This window comes from Alexandromys fortis, unplaced genomic scaffold, assembly GCF_014885135.2.
Source record: "Alexandromys fortis isolate MF-2015 unplaced genomic scaffold, M_Fortis_MF-2015_v1.1 scaffold_120, whole genome shotgun sequence".
NCBI lineage: Eukaryota > Metazoa > Chordata > Mammalia > Rodentia > Cricetidae > Alexandromys > Alexandromys fortis.
The window spans coordinates 2,743,778-2,759,871 of NW_026067999.1; the positions used below are offsets into that span (position 1 = coordinate 2,743,778).

At 44.8% G+C, this 16,094-nt stretch overlaps 2 protein-coding genes and 1 long non-coding RNA gene across 3 annotated transcripts in view; 1 reads left to right on the forward strand and 2 right to left on the reverse strand.

The window, feature by feature from the left end:
• The window catches only part of Zrsr2 (zinc finger CCCH-type, RNA binding motif and serine/arginine rich 2), a 27,746-nt gene extending 23,916 nt beyond the window's left edge, over positions 1 to 3,830 (reverse strand). Inside the window, exons 1-3 of the mRNA XM_050160615.1 lie at positions 3,576 to 3,830; positions 3,177 to 3,256; positions 1,298 to 1,379 (exon numbers count right to left, since the gene is read on the reverse strand). Coding sequence (XP_050016572.1) covers positions 1,298 to 1,379; positions 3,177 to 3,256; positions 3,576 to 3,616 — 203 coding nt within the window. The 5' untranslated portion in view covers positions 3,617 to 3,830. The remainder of the gene's footprint in view (positions 1 to 1,297; positions 1,380 to 3,176; positions 3,257 to 3,575) is intronic.
• A 249-nt stretch (positions 3,831 to 4,079) lies between these two features.
• On the forward strand, positions 4,080 to 8,917 carry LOC126512712 (uncharacterized). Its single transcript, XR_007595134.1, has 3 exons — positions 4,080 to 4,175; positions 6,132 to 6,947; positions 8,597 to 8,917. It is a non-coding gene; the product is annotated as an uncharacterized lncRNA (long non-coding RNA).
• Positions 8,918 to 9,280: 363 nt separating this feature from the next.
• The window catches only part of Ca5b (carbonic anhydrase 5B), a 102,084-nt gene continuing 95,270 nt past the window's right edge, over positions 9,281 to 16,094 (reverse strand). The window contains exon 14 of the mRNA XM_050160656.1: positions 9,281 to 10,213. Coding sequence (XP_050016613.1) covers positions 10,034 to 10,213 — 180 coding nt within the window. The 3' untranslated portion in view covers positions 9,281 to 10,033. The remainder of the gene's footprint in view (positions 10,214 to 16,094) is intronic.

The following is a 16,094-nucleotide window of genomic DNA, read 5'->3' on the forward strand; positions in this document are numbered from 1 at the left end:
ATCTTATAGACTGCGGTTCCTGGCTGAGTATGAACCCATCTTATAGACTGCGGTTCCTGGCTGAGTATGAACCCATCTTATAGACTGCGGTTCCTGGCTGAGTATGAGCCCGTATCTTATAGACTGCGGTTCCTGGCTGAGTATGAACCCCTATCTTATAGACTGCAGTTCCTGGCTGAGTATGAACCCATCTTATAGACTGCAGTTCCTGGCTGAGTATGAACCCCTATCTTATAGACTGCGATTCCTGGCTGAGTATGAACCCATCTTATAGACTGCGGTTCCTGGCTGAGTATGAACCCATCTTATAGACTGCGGTTCCTGGCTGAGTATGATCCCATCTTATAGACTGCAGTTCCTGGCTGAGTAATAAGGGAAAGGGGGAAAAAAGATGAGTGCTCACTCCCTGACTAAAAGAGAAAACTGAAGCCAGGTTGTGATGGCATATGCCTTTAATCTCAGCACTTGGACAACAGAGGTTACCCTGATCTATAGAGTAGCCAGTTCCAAGACAGCCAGGGCTATGCAGTGAAACCCTGTCTTGAAAAACCAAAAACTACAAAAATAAAAACAAGAAAAAAATAGACAATTTGGAACAGCTGTTTCTCATTCCTACCACCACAGCAAGAGCAGTTACCATACCTTCCCCAGTCTGATGAACTACAGAGGACTACAGATTATGAATAAAGAATTACGCTACATCCATATAACACATAGTGTTATTAGAATTAGGTCTTTGTGCCAACGCTAAAATATAAATACGTTTACTTCCCAACCAGAAAAGCAATGAAAGACGGGTAGTGGTGGCACATGTTTTTAATCCTACCACTTAGGAGGCAGAGGCAGGAGGATCTCTGCGAGTTTATGGCCAGACTGGTCTACAAAGTGAGTCTGAGGACAGCCAGGGCTGTTACACAGAGAAACACTGTCTCGAAAAACAAAAAAGAAAAGAAAAGCAGAGCAATGAATAATACTTCCACAAAAAAAAAAAAAAAAAAAAAAAAACAAAAAAAAAAAAAAAAAAAAAAACAAACAAAAAAAAACACAGTATGATGGCACGAGCCAGTAATTTCAGCATTCAGGAGGCTAAGGCAGGAAGGGGAGACCAGCCTGGAAAAGAATAACAAAAGAGAAAGAAAGGGAAAAAAGACATCTAATTTTAGCCTGTCGGCTACAGATTTGGTTTATAGGAGGTATTTTTTTTTACAGGATTTTATACAAAAAGCCTTTCCTGGTAAAGATGGATAATATTACAATAACCCAACAGTTGACTTTAAGTGTTTCAATTAGTCCCGACCTTTCTTCCTCCATCAGCCTTTCTTCTTCCAATCGTTTTTCTTCAGCAATAGGATCTTCTTCCTCCTCATTCTGTGCCAATTCTGTAGAAATTCACATGTTTTATTAAACTGAGTCTTTATTCATGGAAAATGCATAAATCTCTAACCTTTACGATGACACTAAAAACCTAAAATTAAGGCAGTGCCACGCGCCTTTTATCCCCGCACTCAGGAGGCAGAAGCAAACGGATGTCTGAATTTGAGGCCAGCTTCATCTACACAGTAAATTCCAGGGTTACAGATCCTACCTCCAAAATGTTTTAAAAATACTTAAAAGGGATAGTATTTTCATACTGGGAACAGACCCTTCATTCTCTGGAAGAACAGTCAGTGTTTTGTTTTGTTTTTTTTTTTTTAAAAAAAAAAAAACCTTTTGTCCTTCTTTCATACCTTACCCTCCCTCCAATCCTCCCAGTCCCTCCCCTGCATCTCCCCTCTTCCCCAGATCAACTCCTGAGTCCCTTCAATTAAAAAAGAGCAGGCCTCCTGGGGATAGCCACCAAACTTTTCTGTGTAGGCCAGGCTGGTCTCAAATTCAGAGATCTGTTGGGGAAGGCTGCTTGTTCATTTACCAGCTGCCCAGACCCCTGAAATAATTACACAGAAATCTGTATTAATTGCTATACTGTTTGGCTAATACCTTAAGCGTATTTCTGGCTAACTCTTATATCTTATATTAACCCATTTCTATTAATCTGTGTATTACCAGTGGCTGTGGCTTATTGGCAAGGTTCCAGTGCCTATGTCTCCTGCAGGCGGTTACATGGATTCCCTCTGACTCTGCCTACTCTATACATCTTTTCCAGCCTGGCTATATTCTGTTAAGCCACTGGCCGGAAGCAGATTCTTTTATTCACTAACCATAAAAGCAATACATAAACAGAAGGACTGCCCACACCAGAGATCCCCCTGCCTCTGCTCTCAAGTGCTGGGATTAAAAGCATGCAGCACTAGCCGTAGTCAGTGTTCTTAACCATCGCTCCTGCCCCACGTTACTTTTTTAAATCAGTGGTTCCATAATGACACTCAGGCTGTGCAAAGGGTTCAGAAAAAAAAACTACTTAACCATTTGGCAAATTTATATGAAGCATGAATATTTAAATGTCCTATTTTTTTGTACATTGTTACATTTTCAAAATAAAAATGTGATAAAATAGTTCCAATAGAAGAAAACTTTATATCTTCTATTCAAAATTTAAATTTGGAGGTGGGGGAGGCAGTGACAATGGAGACAAAGGAAGCTTAAGAAATTTAACAGCTCATCTTCAGGCTTAAAGGAAAAGGATTTTGTCATCAATATCAACAATTTGCCGCTGTTTTTTTCATCCTTGACATTAGATCCTGTCTCTCCTGGGCTAGCCCTTTCTCAAGGACTGTTAAGCATGGCCTCTGTGGTATGACTGGTAGCCATAACCTAGAACTGCTGTGTGATTTCAACCCTATCGCCCGCATTTATACGTACTGATTTTACAAATCTACTAAATTTATAAACCTAAATCATAAGTATCAGGTTCTGTCACTTGAAAGCCAAACAGCATGGTGGCTAGCTGCACAGATGGCTTTCCACCTCGGGTCTGTGCAGGAAATAGGGGGAGCAATCGCAAGGGCTGGGGATGCCATGCCTAGCACGCAGCAAACAATCAGAGGCAACCTGGCATGGTGGCCGCACTCCTGTCACCCCAGAACTGGGGAGAGGGAGGCAGGAGAATCAGAAGTTCAGTCATCCTCGGCTATACAGCGAATTTTAAAGCCAACCTATTCGAGGCCATAACTCAAGCGGGGGTGGGAGTGGGGCGGTAAAGGGGGGAATTTCATACCCAGAAGAAAGGTTTCTCCTACCTGCATCTCTCAATCGGGCGAGCTCCTGTCGCCGTTTCTTCCGTTTCTCCTTCTGCCGAGCAGCCCTGGACTTCTTACGGCTGGAAGATTGGAAAACACAAACGCACGGTGTGAGCCAAGGCGCACAGCGCGCAGCACCCTCAGCTCCGGGTCTGTCAAGGACAGCACTCGGAGGCGGAGGAGGCAGGCGCCCTTCCCGTGCTGCCATCCCGACTCCCGCCATTCAATTCTCCCATCCCCGATAGCAGACGTCCTCCATCTTCTCCCCTCCTCGCCTCCCCCAAACTACAGCTGCCCAGTACAGCCAAGGATTCTGGGCAAAAGCAGATTAATAATCGTCCCCACGCGCGCGGCGGTGGCCTAGGTCGCCTCAGTTCGTCATCGTTTGCTGTGCTATACCTCATTTTCACTGGAAGCTCAGTCGGCTCCAACGTCGCCATGTTACCGCCTTCTCCTCTCCCACAACGGAGCGGAAGTAGAATCACAGATGACGACACTCGGTCGCCCACGCAGCGCGGCCAACCGGATGGACTCAAGACCGAAGGAGGGAGGTTTCCTCCCGCAGCTAGGCAGGCTGGCAACGCTGTCTGAGGAACTATTTCCTCACCGAAGCCGCCGCCAGAGCTCTCCCTCCACCTGGGACTCGAGCCTTTGCTCCCCGGAGCTTCCTCGGTGCTCCGGCACCCCCCATTGCCCTTTGCGCCTTGAGGCGGTGCCCGGAATTCAAGGAGTTAAAGACTGGCCCCGCCTCCTTTCACCCACCAATCTAAATTCCCACCCGTGCAGCCTCGCTGGTTCCCACGGAAACGCCTCGAGGCCCCGCCCCTCTCTGGGGGTCCACCTATCAGCGCCTCAGGCAGAATTTAGGACCCTCCTCCTCTTTACTGACGGCGGGGGGGGGGGGGGGGGCTCAGGCTGCAAAGGCGTCGGGTTTGTCAGCTGGTTCACTCCTAGGACACGGAGAGGGACTGACACCTAGGTTATAAGGTGCAGGTGAAGGTAATTTATTGCGCTGGCGCTTGAGTTGAGCTTGGAAGAAAGATAATCTTTACCAAGAGAGGGAAGAAAAAGAACAAAGTTCGAGGCCAACCTGAGCTACCTAAAACCAGTCAAGCAGGGCAGTGGTGGTGAAGGCCTTTAATCTCAGCCATCTGGAGGCAGAGACTGGAGGATCTCTGTAAATCCAAGGCCAGCCTGGTCTACAAGAGCTAGTTCCAGGCTCCAAAGCTTCCGAAAATCCCTGTCTTGAAAAACCAAAAAAAAAAAAAAAAAAAGACAAAAAAAATGTAATACTGTATCACAATAATATAGGTAAGGTGTGATGTGGAACTAGATGGAAAAAATAAAAATAGGGCTGGCAAATGGTTAAGTCGGTAAAAGTGCCTGCTTTCAAGCCTGAGGGCCTGAGTTCAATTCCCTTAATCCCCAAAGATCCACATAGCAGGAGAAAACTAATTCCCACAAATTGTCCTCTTACTTTGATATGCGCACCTACACATGCTCTCACACAAAATAATAAATAAATGTAAAAACAATAGAAGAAATCCTTGCTAATAATAGAAACAAGGCCAAAAAGAAAGAAAGAAATGTTTCTACCAAACTCACATTAACACCCTCCATCTTTAGAGGGAATTTTCCCTTGATTTATCTTCGTACAAAACAAATCAAAATAGCGTTTTCTTCACATTTCATAGCTGTCTTCTCGGTTAAGAAGAGGTTCTGCTAATGGGAAGAGACCCCTACTGCTAGCCATAAGCACTTTTTCAGGACATTGATAACAAGTCCCACAGGAAAATCTGGGAGATGTAAGGGACCCTTGTTTAGCAGCTTGGACTTCGTGCCCTTGTGGCTCTCGTGGGAATTGATCCACATCTTCACATGTTGTAGCAACTTGTCGCAATGCTTGTCCAAGGCCTTTACCTCAGAAACGAGATTCTTGTTGTGACAATCGATGAACACTTGCTTCCTGGATTGTTTTCTGTTTGTTTGTTTGCTTTGCTTTGCTCTGCTTTGGTTTCCTCAAGACAGGGTTTCTCTGTGTAGCCTTGGCTCTCCTGGAACTCTCTTATTTAGACTAGACTGGCCTCTAACTCACAGAGATCCTCCTGTCTCTGTCTCCTGAGTGCTAGAATTAAAGGTGTGCCCCCACCACCGCCAGGCTGGAAACATTTTATTCTGAAGATTGCATAAGATAGTCCATACTATACACGAAAGGAAAAGTATTAGCTCAGGACCCCAAGACCAAATTCTTAGCACAAAAGAGACTGATTTGCCTGAGAAGTACAGCAGACAGGAGATGGAGAACAAGGGAGAAGGGAAGGGAACAGAGGAGATGGAGGAATGCTATTTGTCCTGCAGTGACAAAGGACTGCCTCTGGACAGAGAGGAGACGGATGTGGCACGTAGGCAAATGGCAGTTTATAAAGGTAAAGGGGGAAACCCCTGTTAGGATGAGGTGTTTCATTTTAATTGGGCATGTTAATTAGGTGAGCCAAAGGGGGCTTTTGATTGCTGGACTTCAATACTTTGGTACCTGGACCTTGGTAGTCAGCCTCAGGAGAAGGAAGTGGCCAAATAAGAGAATAGATCTTGGTGGCCAGTTTTAGCAATGTAATCTAAGGCTTTTTTTTTCAACAGTAAGGAAGAGGGAATGGGAGATTAGGGCAAGGCCTGCCAGAATCACGTTTGCCATGGCTGGGCTGGCCAGAGTCCCTTCAATCCATGCACACAGTGCTTAGCAACTGTATCCCCAAACTTAAGCCATGAAAGCGCCTATCATCATCACTGGTGTGAAAACTTCCTGACTCTCCTGCCAAATGTGGGGGCTCGCTGGTGGGGCCAAACTCCCGTCACCTGTATTTCCCACCTACCCCCATATGCTGGCCTGCCTTTCTTCCCTTGCATGCCTCTTACTTTAAAACCTTCTGTTTGTTTCATTTTGTTTCTTGCAAACAGTGTCTCATCTACAGATCCACTCAATAGCCGAGCAAGACTTTGAACTCCTGATCCGCCTGCTTCTACAGCCCAGGTGATGGGACTATGGGTGTATGCTACGTGCCGAGCCCTTGCATAAATCTCAACTTTTTGTGAGATTTGGAAAAAACAGCCCGAAACTACAAAACAGCTCGGCATGGCAATGGTGATTGCAGCTGTGTGACTCCCCGATTGTACAGACCCCCGCGACTAGGATTTACACTTCAAATTGCTGCCATCCGGAAAGCATCAGAGCTTTAGTGGCTGCAACAGGTGCTGCGTGTGACTGTCACTTTTAAACAAATAGCGCATCTTCTGGGAAGATGCTCCGATTTTTTAAAAAGGCACAGATGTAGATTTCATTTTATTATGATTGATAAAGGAACGTAAATCGCCTTCAATTGGAGGAAGACATTTATTTTCAAGTTAACTACTGAATTCATTTTCCGGAAACAAGCTTGAATTGCTCAAGTTAATTTCTTTACAGAAGGAGCTCTGGAAGCCAATTCTCTTTCCAAACTAAGATTACTACCATTTGAATCCAATGAAGAAAAGGGGGAGAGAAGAGTAGACAACCTTATCCTTATCCATGCGCAGGTGACTGTAACCTACCCAGTTTTCCCTCCTGTCTTGCCTATATTTCTTTAGAGTAATTGCAGAATCTATGGGCAAAGCATGGGCCTGCCCCAACTAACCTGGACATTGTTCCGGCCCCTCCTTTGGGAGGAACTACTCCTGACAGTCCAAACTTGATTCCACTCCATTCGAAGCAGGATGACCTTTTCAATTTTTTGCCTGGTAAGTCCTACAGCCCTTGGGGTATATACAACACGGAGGCAGCAGCCTTTGGGGGGGGGGCTGTAATAGAAGTGAAGCTGATGCTGCCCAGCTTCTGCCTACCCCAGGAAGCTTTGGAGGACCACCCCACAAATGACCCTAGGATTCTCTTGTGCCTTGTGAGAAATATGCCTGGTTTGTCAACCTTCCCTACGAACTTGCTCTGTTTGGGAACTTAGATGAGTTGGGAATGTCTGTGCAGTATCCTTATCCCACACCATGTAGTCCTGGGGAGAAAGAATGGGAGTAGCTGCCAGCCTCATCTAGTGACATCTGAAGATTGTGTACTGAGCTATGCAAGCTGTGGGGAACTGGCTGGTTCTCCCCATTATTCTTTCTCTAGTAAATCCCTTCTGAATTTTCCAGTTGCTGTCTCATCTGATAAAGGGTGTCTCGTTGATTTATTTTTTTTTAGAAATCTTACGTGTCCAAACAACTAATGAGAATGAAAACCCATTACAAACCATTAACATTGTAAATAATAATAAAAGTGTGGAGGGGCTCAGTGGCCTACCTCTGCTTAATGCATAGGAGCAACAATTTTCGTGCAAAACTCTTTGGCTAGGGAAGTAGTTCAGTCCGTATTGTGTTTGCCAGCAATGTACAAGGCGCTGGGTTCAGTCCACACGAAACTGGGCATGGTTATTGTTGTGGCTGCAATGAGAAGTGTCCCCCATAGGCTCCTGTATTTGAACACTTGGTCCCCAGTTGTTGACACTGTTTGGAAGGGCTATGGACTGAGCCTTTCGGGGAGCCTCGATGGAGGAAGCCCACCACTGGGGGTGGACTTTGTGTATTTATAAATCCACTTTCTCTGCTCTCTCTACTTCCTGTGTGAATGGAAACGTGATTAGCCAGCTTCCGGCTCCGCTCCTGCCGCCATTCCTGCTCCACTGAGGGATCTATCTCTCTGGAACCAGAAGCCAAACTAAACCCTTTCTTCTCTAAGGTCAGAGTAGTTTTTCCCAACCACAGAAAAGTAAGACAATGCCGCACACTGTAACCCGAGGGCATGGGAGGTGGAGGCGAGAACGTGAGGTACATAAGATACTCTTCAGCTATGCAGACACTAGGAGGTCAATCTGGGATACATGAGATATGAGATCCCCCCCCCTTTCTCTCTCTCTCTCTCTCTCTCTCTCTCTCTCTCTCTCTCTCTCTCTCTCTCTCTCTCACACACACACACACACACACACACACACACCCCTGTGGACGAGACCTTGGGCCAATTCCTGGCTAGAAAGGTACAAACAAAAGATATTTTAAAGTACAAGGTCTGTGGTGGTTTGAATAAGAATGGGCCCAAAGGCTTATATATTTGAATGCTTAGTCACCAGGGAGTAACTATCTAAAAAGGATTAAGGGGTGTGGCCTTGACGGAAGAAGTATGGTCCCTGGTGTGGGCGAGGGGCTCTGAAATTCCAAAAGCCTACACTGGCCACCGCTTCTTCCTTACTCTGCCTATGGATCAGGATGTAGTTCTCAACGTCATTTCCAGTACCCTGCCTCCCGTGCCTGCTGTCAAGCTCCCCACCATGATGATAATGGACTAACCCTCTGAAACTGCTTTCTTTTGTAATAGTTGCCTTGGTCTTCGTTTCTCTTCACAGCAACGGAACAGTGACCTGTTGGGAGCAGTGAGACCCCAGATCCTGAATTTCTTGTAAACAACTTGTTTTCCCCTGATCTGAGTGCCTACAGCTGCTCTGAGCACGAGACCTTCAGGAGTTCCTGATGGCAGGAGAGTGGTTTCTGGTGGGTTTGGCTGGGGCGTGGCTAGCTCTATATAATCTGCCCCTGAACACAATAAAGGGAGCATTCTTGGGGCTTTTGGTATCAGTGTTAAGAGGTCTGCGTGTCGGTCTGTCTCTGCGTCTGTATTCTCAACCTCCAGCCCCTTGCCTGAAGCTCGCGAACTGGGGTCTAGCGCACAGAGCACAGACACGGGGGGGGGGGGGGGGGGGNTATAGCTCTGGCTGGTTTGGAACTGGCTATGTAGACTAGACCGCAAGCTCACAGTGACCCACCTGTTTCTGCTTCCTGTATGCTGGGATTAAAGGCATGCACCACTATGCCCACCCAAATAAAACACTATAGAGTGAGATCCTGCCTCAAAACACAACACACACACACACACACACACACACACACACACAATGTCAGTTATAAGAACACATCATAATTAGCAACGGGTTGCTTTAAGAGCAACTTGCATGTCTTGCTGCTATCCCAATGACACATACTATTAACAGCCAAAGAGCAAATGCATTTGGTAAGACAAACAAAAACCAGGAGCGGTGGCACAAGACTTTAATTCCAGCACTTGGAAGGCAAAGGCAGGAAGAACTCTATGAGTTGAAGGCTAGACAAGTCTACAGAGTAAGTTATGGAACAGTCAGGGGTACACAGAGAAACCTTATCTTAAAAAAATAGATGAAATAATCTGAAATCAATAAATGCACACCTAACCTTTGAATGCCACTTTGAGGTCTGCAGTTCCAAATGATGGTAGCTAAGATTGGGACCAATACTGTAAGATGAGACAATTTAACAGTTTGAACAAAAGACTGACGTCATTAATTCAAATTCACAAGAACCTCTTGCTGTGGGTTTGTTAAGCTCCTGTATTAAGGCCCAAACAGAAAAATCAAGATGGGTTATTTACACTAAACTTCCATTTTACCAAGCAAAAACTAAACTTTCTCTGACTTTCTGAGAAAGAGAGATTAGAGAAATTTAACATCAAAATCCCTAACTGGCCACTTCAATTGATGTAAAGAAGATTCCTCTGCCTAAATCCTGTCCCAAGGAAAGGTAACCTAAGGTAACCTGATGTGATTCGGTTATGGGCTTTTTTTTTTTATTGTTTTGTCTCCAAGTCTTTGCCTTACAAGGGTAGGAACTTTGAAATGTTGTTACAAAAATGGAAGGAAAGAAATATAAATGTATACATATAAGTATTATTAAATGCAGAATTTTAAAATGATCTAGTTAAGATTTTAAGTGAATATACATTAAAGCAAGATGCTGCCTAAAATATGAACATCTTAGGGGGTGACTTGGTTGGCTGCTGGCTTGGGCTTCACTTGCATATTGAGCACATAATCATGGCGGAAGGACGAGCGGACAGTACGGTTCATCAGTGGCTGCAGCGGGCGGAAGTTGTCCACCATTCTTTTCTCTTTCTCCCCTTCAGAAGTGACAAGCAGGGTTCGAAACTGCTCAAGCTAGGAACCAAAAACATTAAGAATACCAATCAAAAAATGAGCTTTAGTACATGGATAAACTACTTTCATTTTGTTTGTTTTGAGACAGAGTCTCACTTAGAACTCATTACGTAGACCAGGTTGGCTTTGAACTCCCAGAGACACACCTGTTTCTGTCTCCTAAATGCTGTGATTACAGACATGCACCACCACACCTGGCTTACCCTCACTTAAAGAATTCTACAATACTTTGTTTCTAACTGAATCCATAAAGAGAACTTATTTCTGGGTGAGATGTCGTCACTACTTGACAAGTAGTTTAATGCCATGTTGTTGGCATGGTTGTGTGACAGCAGCAAGAATTGTGGAAACCAGCCAAGCTTTTGGGATCTGAAGATTAGGCACAAAGGTCCTGGTCCCCACAGAGTAGCTGTTTGCCAAAAGTGAATTGCATCATCTCTTTGATTCTGAGGAATGTCCATGGAAAGAAAAAGCTAGAAAAGTAGTATGTACAAAATGGTTCCATTTAGTCACAAAATTATACATAGTATAAAGATAAAAGATCAGATGGATTTACACAAATAATGAACAAGACTGAGTGTGAAAATAACCAGTGATTAGGATTATAAATGACAGATAACATTTTAAATGCTTCATTAGCATATATTAATTATAGCTAATAATTATAGCTCACGACTATCTATAGCAGTAGTCCCATGGGGTCCAGTGCCCTCTTCTGGTGTGCAGACATGCATGAAGACAAAATACGTAAATATTTATTTATCTATTTATTTTTATTGTTTTGTTTTTGTTTGTTTGTTGAGACAGGGTTTCTCTTTGTAGCTTTGGCTCTCCTGAAACTCTCTCTGTAGACCAGGCTGACCTTGAACTCACAGAGAGCTCCCTCTCTCTCCCTCCAAAGGCACGCGCCACCACTGCCAGCAAGTCTTAAAAAAAAAAAAGGAAGGAAGGAAGGAAGGAAGGAAGGAAGGAAGGAAGGAAGGAAGGAAGGAAGGAAGGAGAAGAAAACAAAAAGTCCACCCTCAGTTGAACTCTCTGGCAGTCACCAGGACTAGATCTCATTGTGGAAGCCAGGCAGTGTTGGCGCAAGCCTTTAATCCTAGCACTCAGGAGGCAGAGGCAGGTGGATCTATGTGAGTTCAAGGCCAGCCTGGTCTACACAAGAGCTAGTTTCCAGGATAGGTTCCAAAGCTACAGAGAAACCCTGTCTCAAAAAAAAAAAAAAAACCCACAAAAAAAAGGTCTAATTATGGTAGAAGGGAGGGATCTATGCTATGCTATGCTATGCTAGTCGAGAAATATTGTTTCTTTGTTAGTCGAGATATATTGTTTCTTTGTGAATTTATCAGCTGTCGAAAGAATAAAATCACGAGCCAGATAGCCACCATCAGGCTGGACAGGTTTTGGGAGCCCTTGGAGTAGATGAATAACATGAATAGCCCCGTTTATTAGGACCCTTATTATAATAGTTCTAGCTCTAATTTTCAGTCTTTATGTTTTGAAATTCCTCTCTAATCTGTTGCAGCAAGGAGTTCAAGCCCTCACCTCCTCGACTATCACTCAACTCCTCCTGACTGAGGACTACCAACCCCTCAGAGTCCCGGAATCGGAGATCCCAAAGAGCCATATAGTCTCAAGGAATCAAGATACCTCTAAAGTCAAAAGACCCTGGGAAAAAAAAAAAAGAACACTTTTTTCTCTCTCCCTTGCAATGATCCCCCAACAGCACTAAACCGTTAAGAAATCATTGCTGACCCCGTCCCTTACTTCTTTCTACGCTTCAGGGCCTGAGATGACAGAGGGCCTGGATGTGAAAACAGGATTTCCATGAAATTACCGATGGCTGTGCGCTCATCCTTCTCCGACAGCCACAACCCAGAGGAGAATGTTTGCTGGACAGCTTATCTCCCCAAAATAATCTGTCTGGCTTGGGCAAACAAATTCCGGAAGGAGAGTCTGCAGAGCTGCACATAATCTCCTGAAGCTGCATCATCACTTCTTTCTACGCCCCAAATCTCCATAAAGGGTCCCAGCGAGCTTTTCCCCTACAGAAAACCTCTACCCCACAGAAAAGTGCCTGTCTTTTTCTGTTTGAAAGAAACAGTCTCATCCTTTGAGATGAGATCAGGTCAGACTCTGCTCTCTTTTGCACCTTCTGTCTCTTTACTCTGTGCTCCAAAATCTAACACTTCCTTCTTCCTAATTACTTTCATGTCTTAAAAAAACATTATATGAAAAAAAGACATTATATGACCCACTGAGATTTATTAGGGCCACCTACAGGAGGATGGGTACTTTACCAATGACTACACCACTGAGGAAAGTGTCTCTCCCTCCCCCATTAACCATTAACTATGTAATCCTCAGGTAACATTGCCTTAATTACTGAATTATCTATGCATACGGGTTGTGTTTTTTGTCATCCTGACAAAAACTAGAGTCAGATTAGCACATAGGCAAATCTTGAGGGGGGTATTTTTTTGACTAATAACTGATCTGGGAGAGCCCAGACCACTATGGGCGATGCCACCTCTGGGCGGGTGGTCCTGGGTGCTCTAAGAAATCAGGCTGAGCAAGTCACAGAGAGCAAGTAGTAAGCAGTGCACCTCCACGGCCTGTTTCCATTTCTCTGGTTCCTGCTTGAGTTCCTGCCCTGGCTTCTCTTCAAAAGGGACTGTAAACTGTAAAAAATGAAATAAATCCTTCCCTTCCCAAGTTGTTTTCACAAGAAAACAGAAAGCAAAGTAGGATACTATGTTAAAGATTGTACTGGAAATTCCCTCCGTAGGCCACTGACCCTCTGGTTTTCTTTTCAGAGTTTTATCAGTCTTTAAACATGAAGGAGCCGGGCGGTGGTGGCGCACGCCTTTAATCCCAGCACTCGGGAGGGGAGGCAGAGGCGGGCGGATCTCTGTGAGTTGAGACCAGCCTGGTCTACAAGAGCTAGTTCCAGGACAGGCTCCAAAGCCACAGAGAAACCCTGTCTCGAAAAAAACCAAAAAAAAAAAAATAAATAAAAATAAAAATAAACATGAAGGATAGCAGCGTAGCAGACTGAATGTGTAGGTCACAAAGGTCAACCTCATGAGCAGTCCAGCTCTGGACTTTGTCTGATGTTTGTAAGTTTCATCATAAGAAATGTTGAAATGAGGTGTAACACGAGTTTGAGGGCTTGTGTTCCTTCAGACCTTTGGTTTCTTTTGTGGTTGAAAGAGCGCCATCCGGCTTGCAGTCTGGAAGGATTTCTCTATGAACGAACATTTATGATGCTTGTCTGTTTTGCAGTACTGAGGGTTAAATGTGGGGCCGCGCGTATGCGAGGGAAGCAGTTTTCCACTGAGCTGTCTCCCCAGCTCCCATTATGCCATTTTGTGCATTTAATATCTTGTGTAAAGGTTGAATGCTCAATCCAACTCCCCTTTTACCACCAAACATTGCCCTTACAACGTATCTTATAGAATGCCCTGTCCCTTTTTCTTCACTGAGTTGAGAGGCTGTGAGAGCCAAAGTTACGTTTTAAGTTTTAATGACTAGGCTGTAGAGATCCCTGACACAAAAAATGCCTGTGATCTGCAAGGACAGACAGTTCCTGAAACGCTGGAGGCTACTGCTTATGGAAGATAATAAGCCACATGGTTTGCATTCCCCTAAGCAAGTGTGGTAGGCCCATCTGCAGCAGATGTGCGTGATGACATGCGGGAGGTACGTAGGCAGGACACATGTCAGGGTATATGCTTGCCCCTGATTGGACCTGATGGCAAATGCAATGAACTTTGCAATGCTTTTCCTTCTTAAGCCCTTGCCATACTTGATTCTGGGCCATTTCCTGAGGAACCTGGGTATGGACATGGCCAGAGCCTATCCACCGGGCCGGTATTTAATTAAAGCTTGCTTCTAATTTGGCTTTTAAACTGGGGTACTGGTCTTATTCTCAGTTGGTGGGATTAACAATACCACCTTCGTTCATCATAAAGTAAATTCTCATATGTAGTTGGACACATTTTTGAACTTCCAACTTTCTTCTTGCAAAGGCTGATTTTCTCTGTCAATGAGACCGAGCTATCCGCACGCTTAAGTATGTCTGTGAGGCTGTACGGATAGCTGCTTAAGTATGTCTCTGAGGGTGTTTCCCAGAAGAGGTCAGGATTTGAACTGGGGGACTTAGTAAAGCAGATGGTCTTCTTTTATGAGGGTGTCAGCCACTGTGGAGAGCCTGAATAGTACAAAAAAGTAGAGGGTTAGCTTTGCTGTCAATAACTGTGTTTTCGTTTTGTTTTGAGAAAGGGTCTTAAATAGCCTAGGCTGGCCTCGAACTGCTATATAACTGAGGGTAGGCTTGAACTCCCGATCTTCCAGTGGTCACCGCCCAAGTGCTGGTATTATAGGCTGTACCACAACATCTACTTTGTGTGGAATTAGAGAACTGACTGTATTAGGTCCCGATAGACCAACATAAAGATCAAATGGAGAAGCTGGGTGTGGTGACTCCTCAATCCCAACACTCAGGGAGACAGAGGACAGAGGCAGGCAGATCTCTGTGAAGTGAGACCAGTCTGGTCTACACAGAGAGTTCCAGGTCGGCTAGGGATACATAGTGAGATCCTGTCTCAGAAAAAGAAAAAAAAATCAAGATGGAGTCACAATAGGCTTCCATTTTACCAAGGGGAAACTAAACTGTTTATCTAATTTTCTAAGAAACAGAAATTAGAGAAATTTAACAGTGAAATCCCAAACAGGCCATTTCAACTGGCCTTGTAATGAAGATGCCTCTGCCTTAATCCTGTTACATGAAAGGGTAACCTGAGGTCACCCGATGTTTTTTGGTTGTGGATTGTTTTCCTATTGTTTTCTCTCCCTTTCTGTGCTTTAGCAGCCCCACCGTGCCCGCCTTTTTTCTGTCTTTACAAGTCCCACCATGACTGCTTTTGAACTGAGCCATCAATCTGCCTCTGCACTGGGAGCTCCTAGTTCTCAGGCCTTGAAGCCTAGACTAAAAGGCCCACTGCTGTCTTTCCAGGTCTCAGGCCCTGGAACTCACCTCGGGGGTAAGCTTCAGGCTGTAGATTGTCCGGTGGTCCTGCCTGAAAGGCTGCAGTCAGCAATGGAGCTTATGAGCCTCAGCCCACCAGACAACAAAGCTGGGTACACGGTGGAGAGGGATTGTTTCCAGCAAGCCCCTTTCTTCTGCTGTGCCATGTTCCTGTGCTTGCTGCTGCCATGTTCCTGGTGTGTTGGGCATGGTGTGATTACCAGGTGAAAGGATCCCACTGTGCCTAGGATAGTGGGATGGTTTCATGGGAAAATCCCGCTCCTCACTGAGCATTTTACTTGCCGATCATAATGAAGATGACTTTTATAGGAGCAATGGTGAGAGCCATGATTTAAAGATACAGGTGCTTAAGACAGAAAAGATGATTAGGGAAACGGATAGGTTAGTCTGCCAATTGCTGTAATAAAACATACAAAAAAGGGCAAAATTAGGCTAGAAGTCACTTTCCCCTTTGTTAGATGTGAGGTTTGCCGAGGATGGAAAATAACAATAAGGAAGTTTCAGTGCATTTACAGACCTGTACATGAACTCTGCCTGTGGGCAAACAGGCAGTTATGTCCCCACACCCAGGGTTAGGCCTGAGGTCCCTGGTCATGTAGCCTACAGAATTAATCACAGCCCTGGTGTGCACCCTGAAAAAACAAAGCTGTGAGAGGAAATTGAATGCCCCTATTGTGTGTAAGGGAAAACAGATGGTGAGCTACACCTCTTGTTTAAAGCTTTATATGAATCTGCTGCACTGAAACCTGAAACAGCTGCGGGCCAGTACAAAAGAACTGGCTGCAATACACTGGCTTGCTTAGACTTTTGCTAATAATGAAGAAATCATTG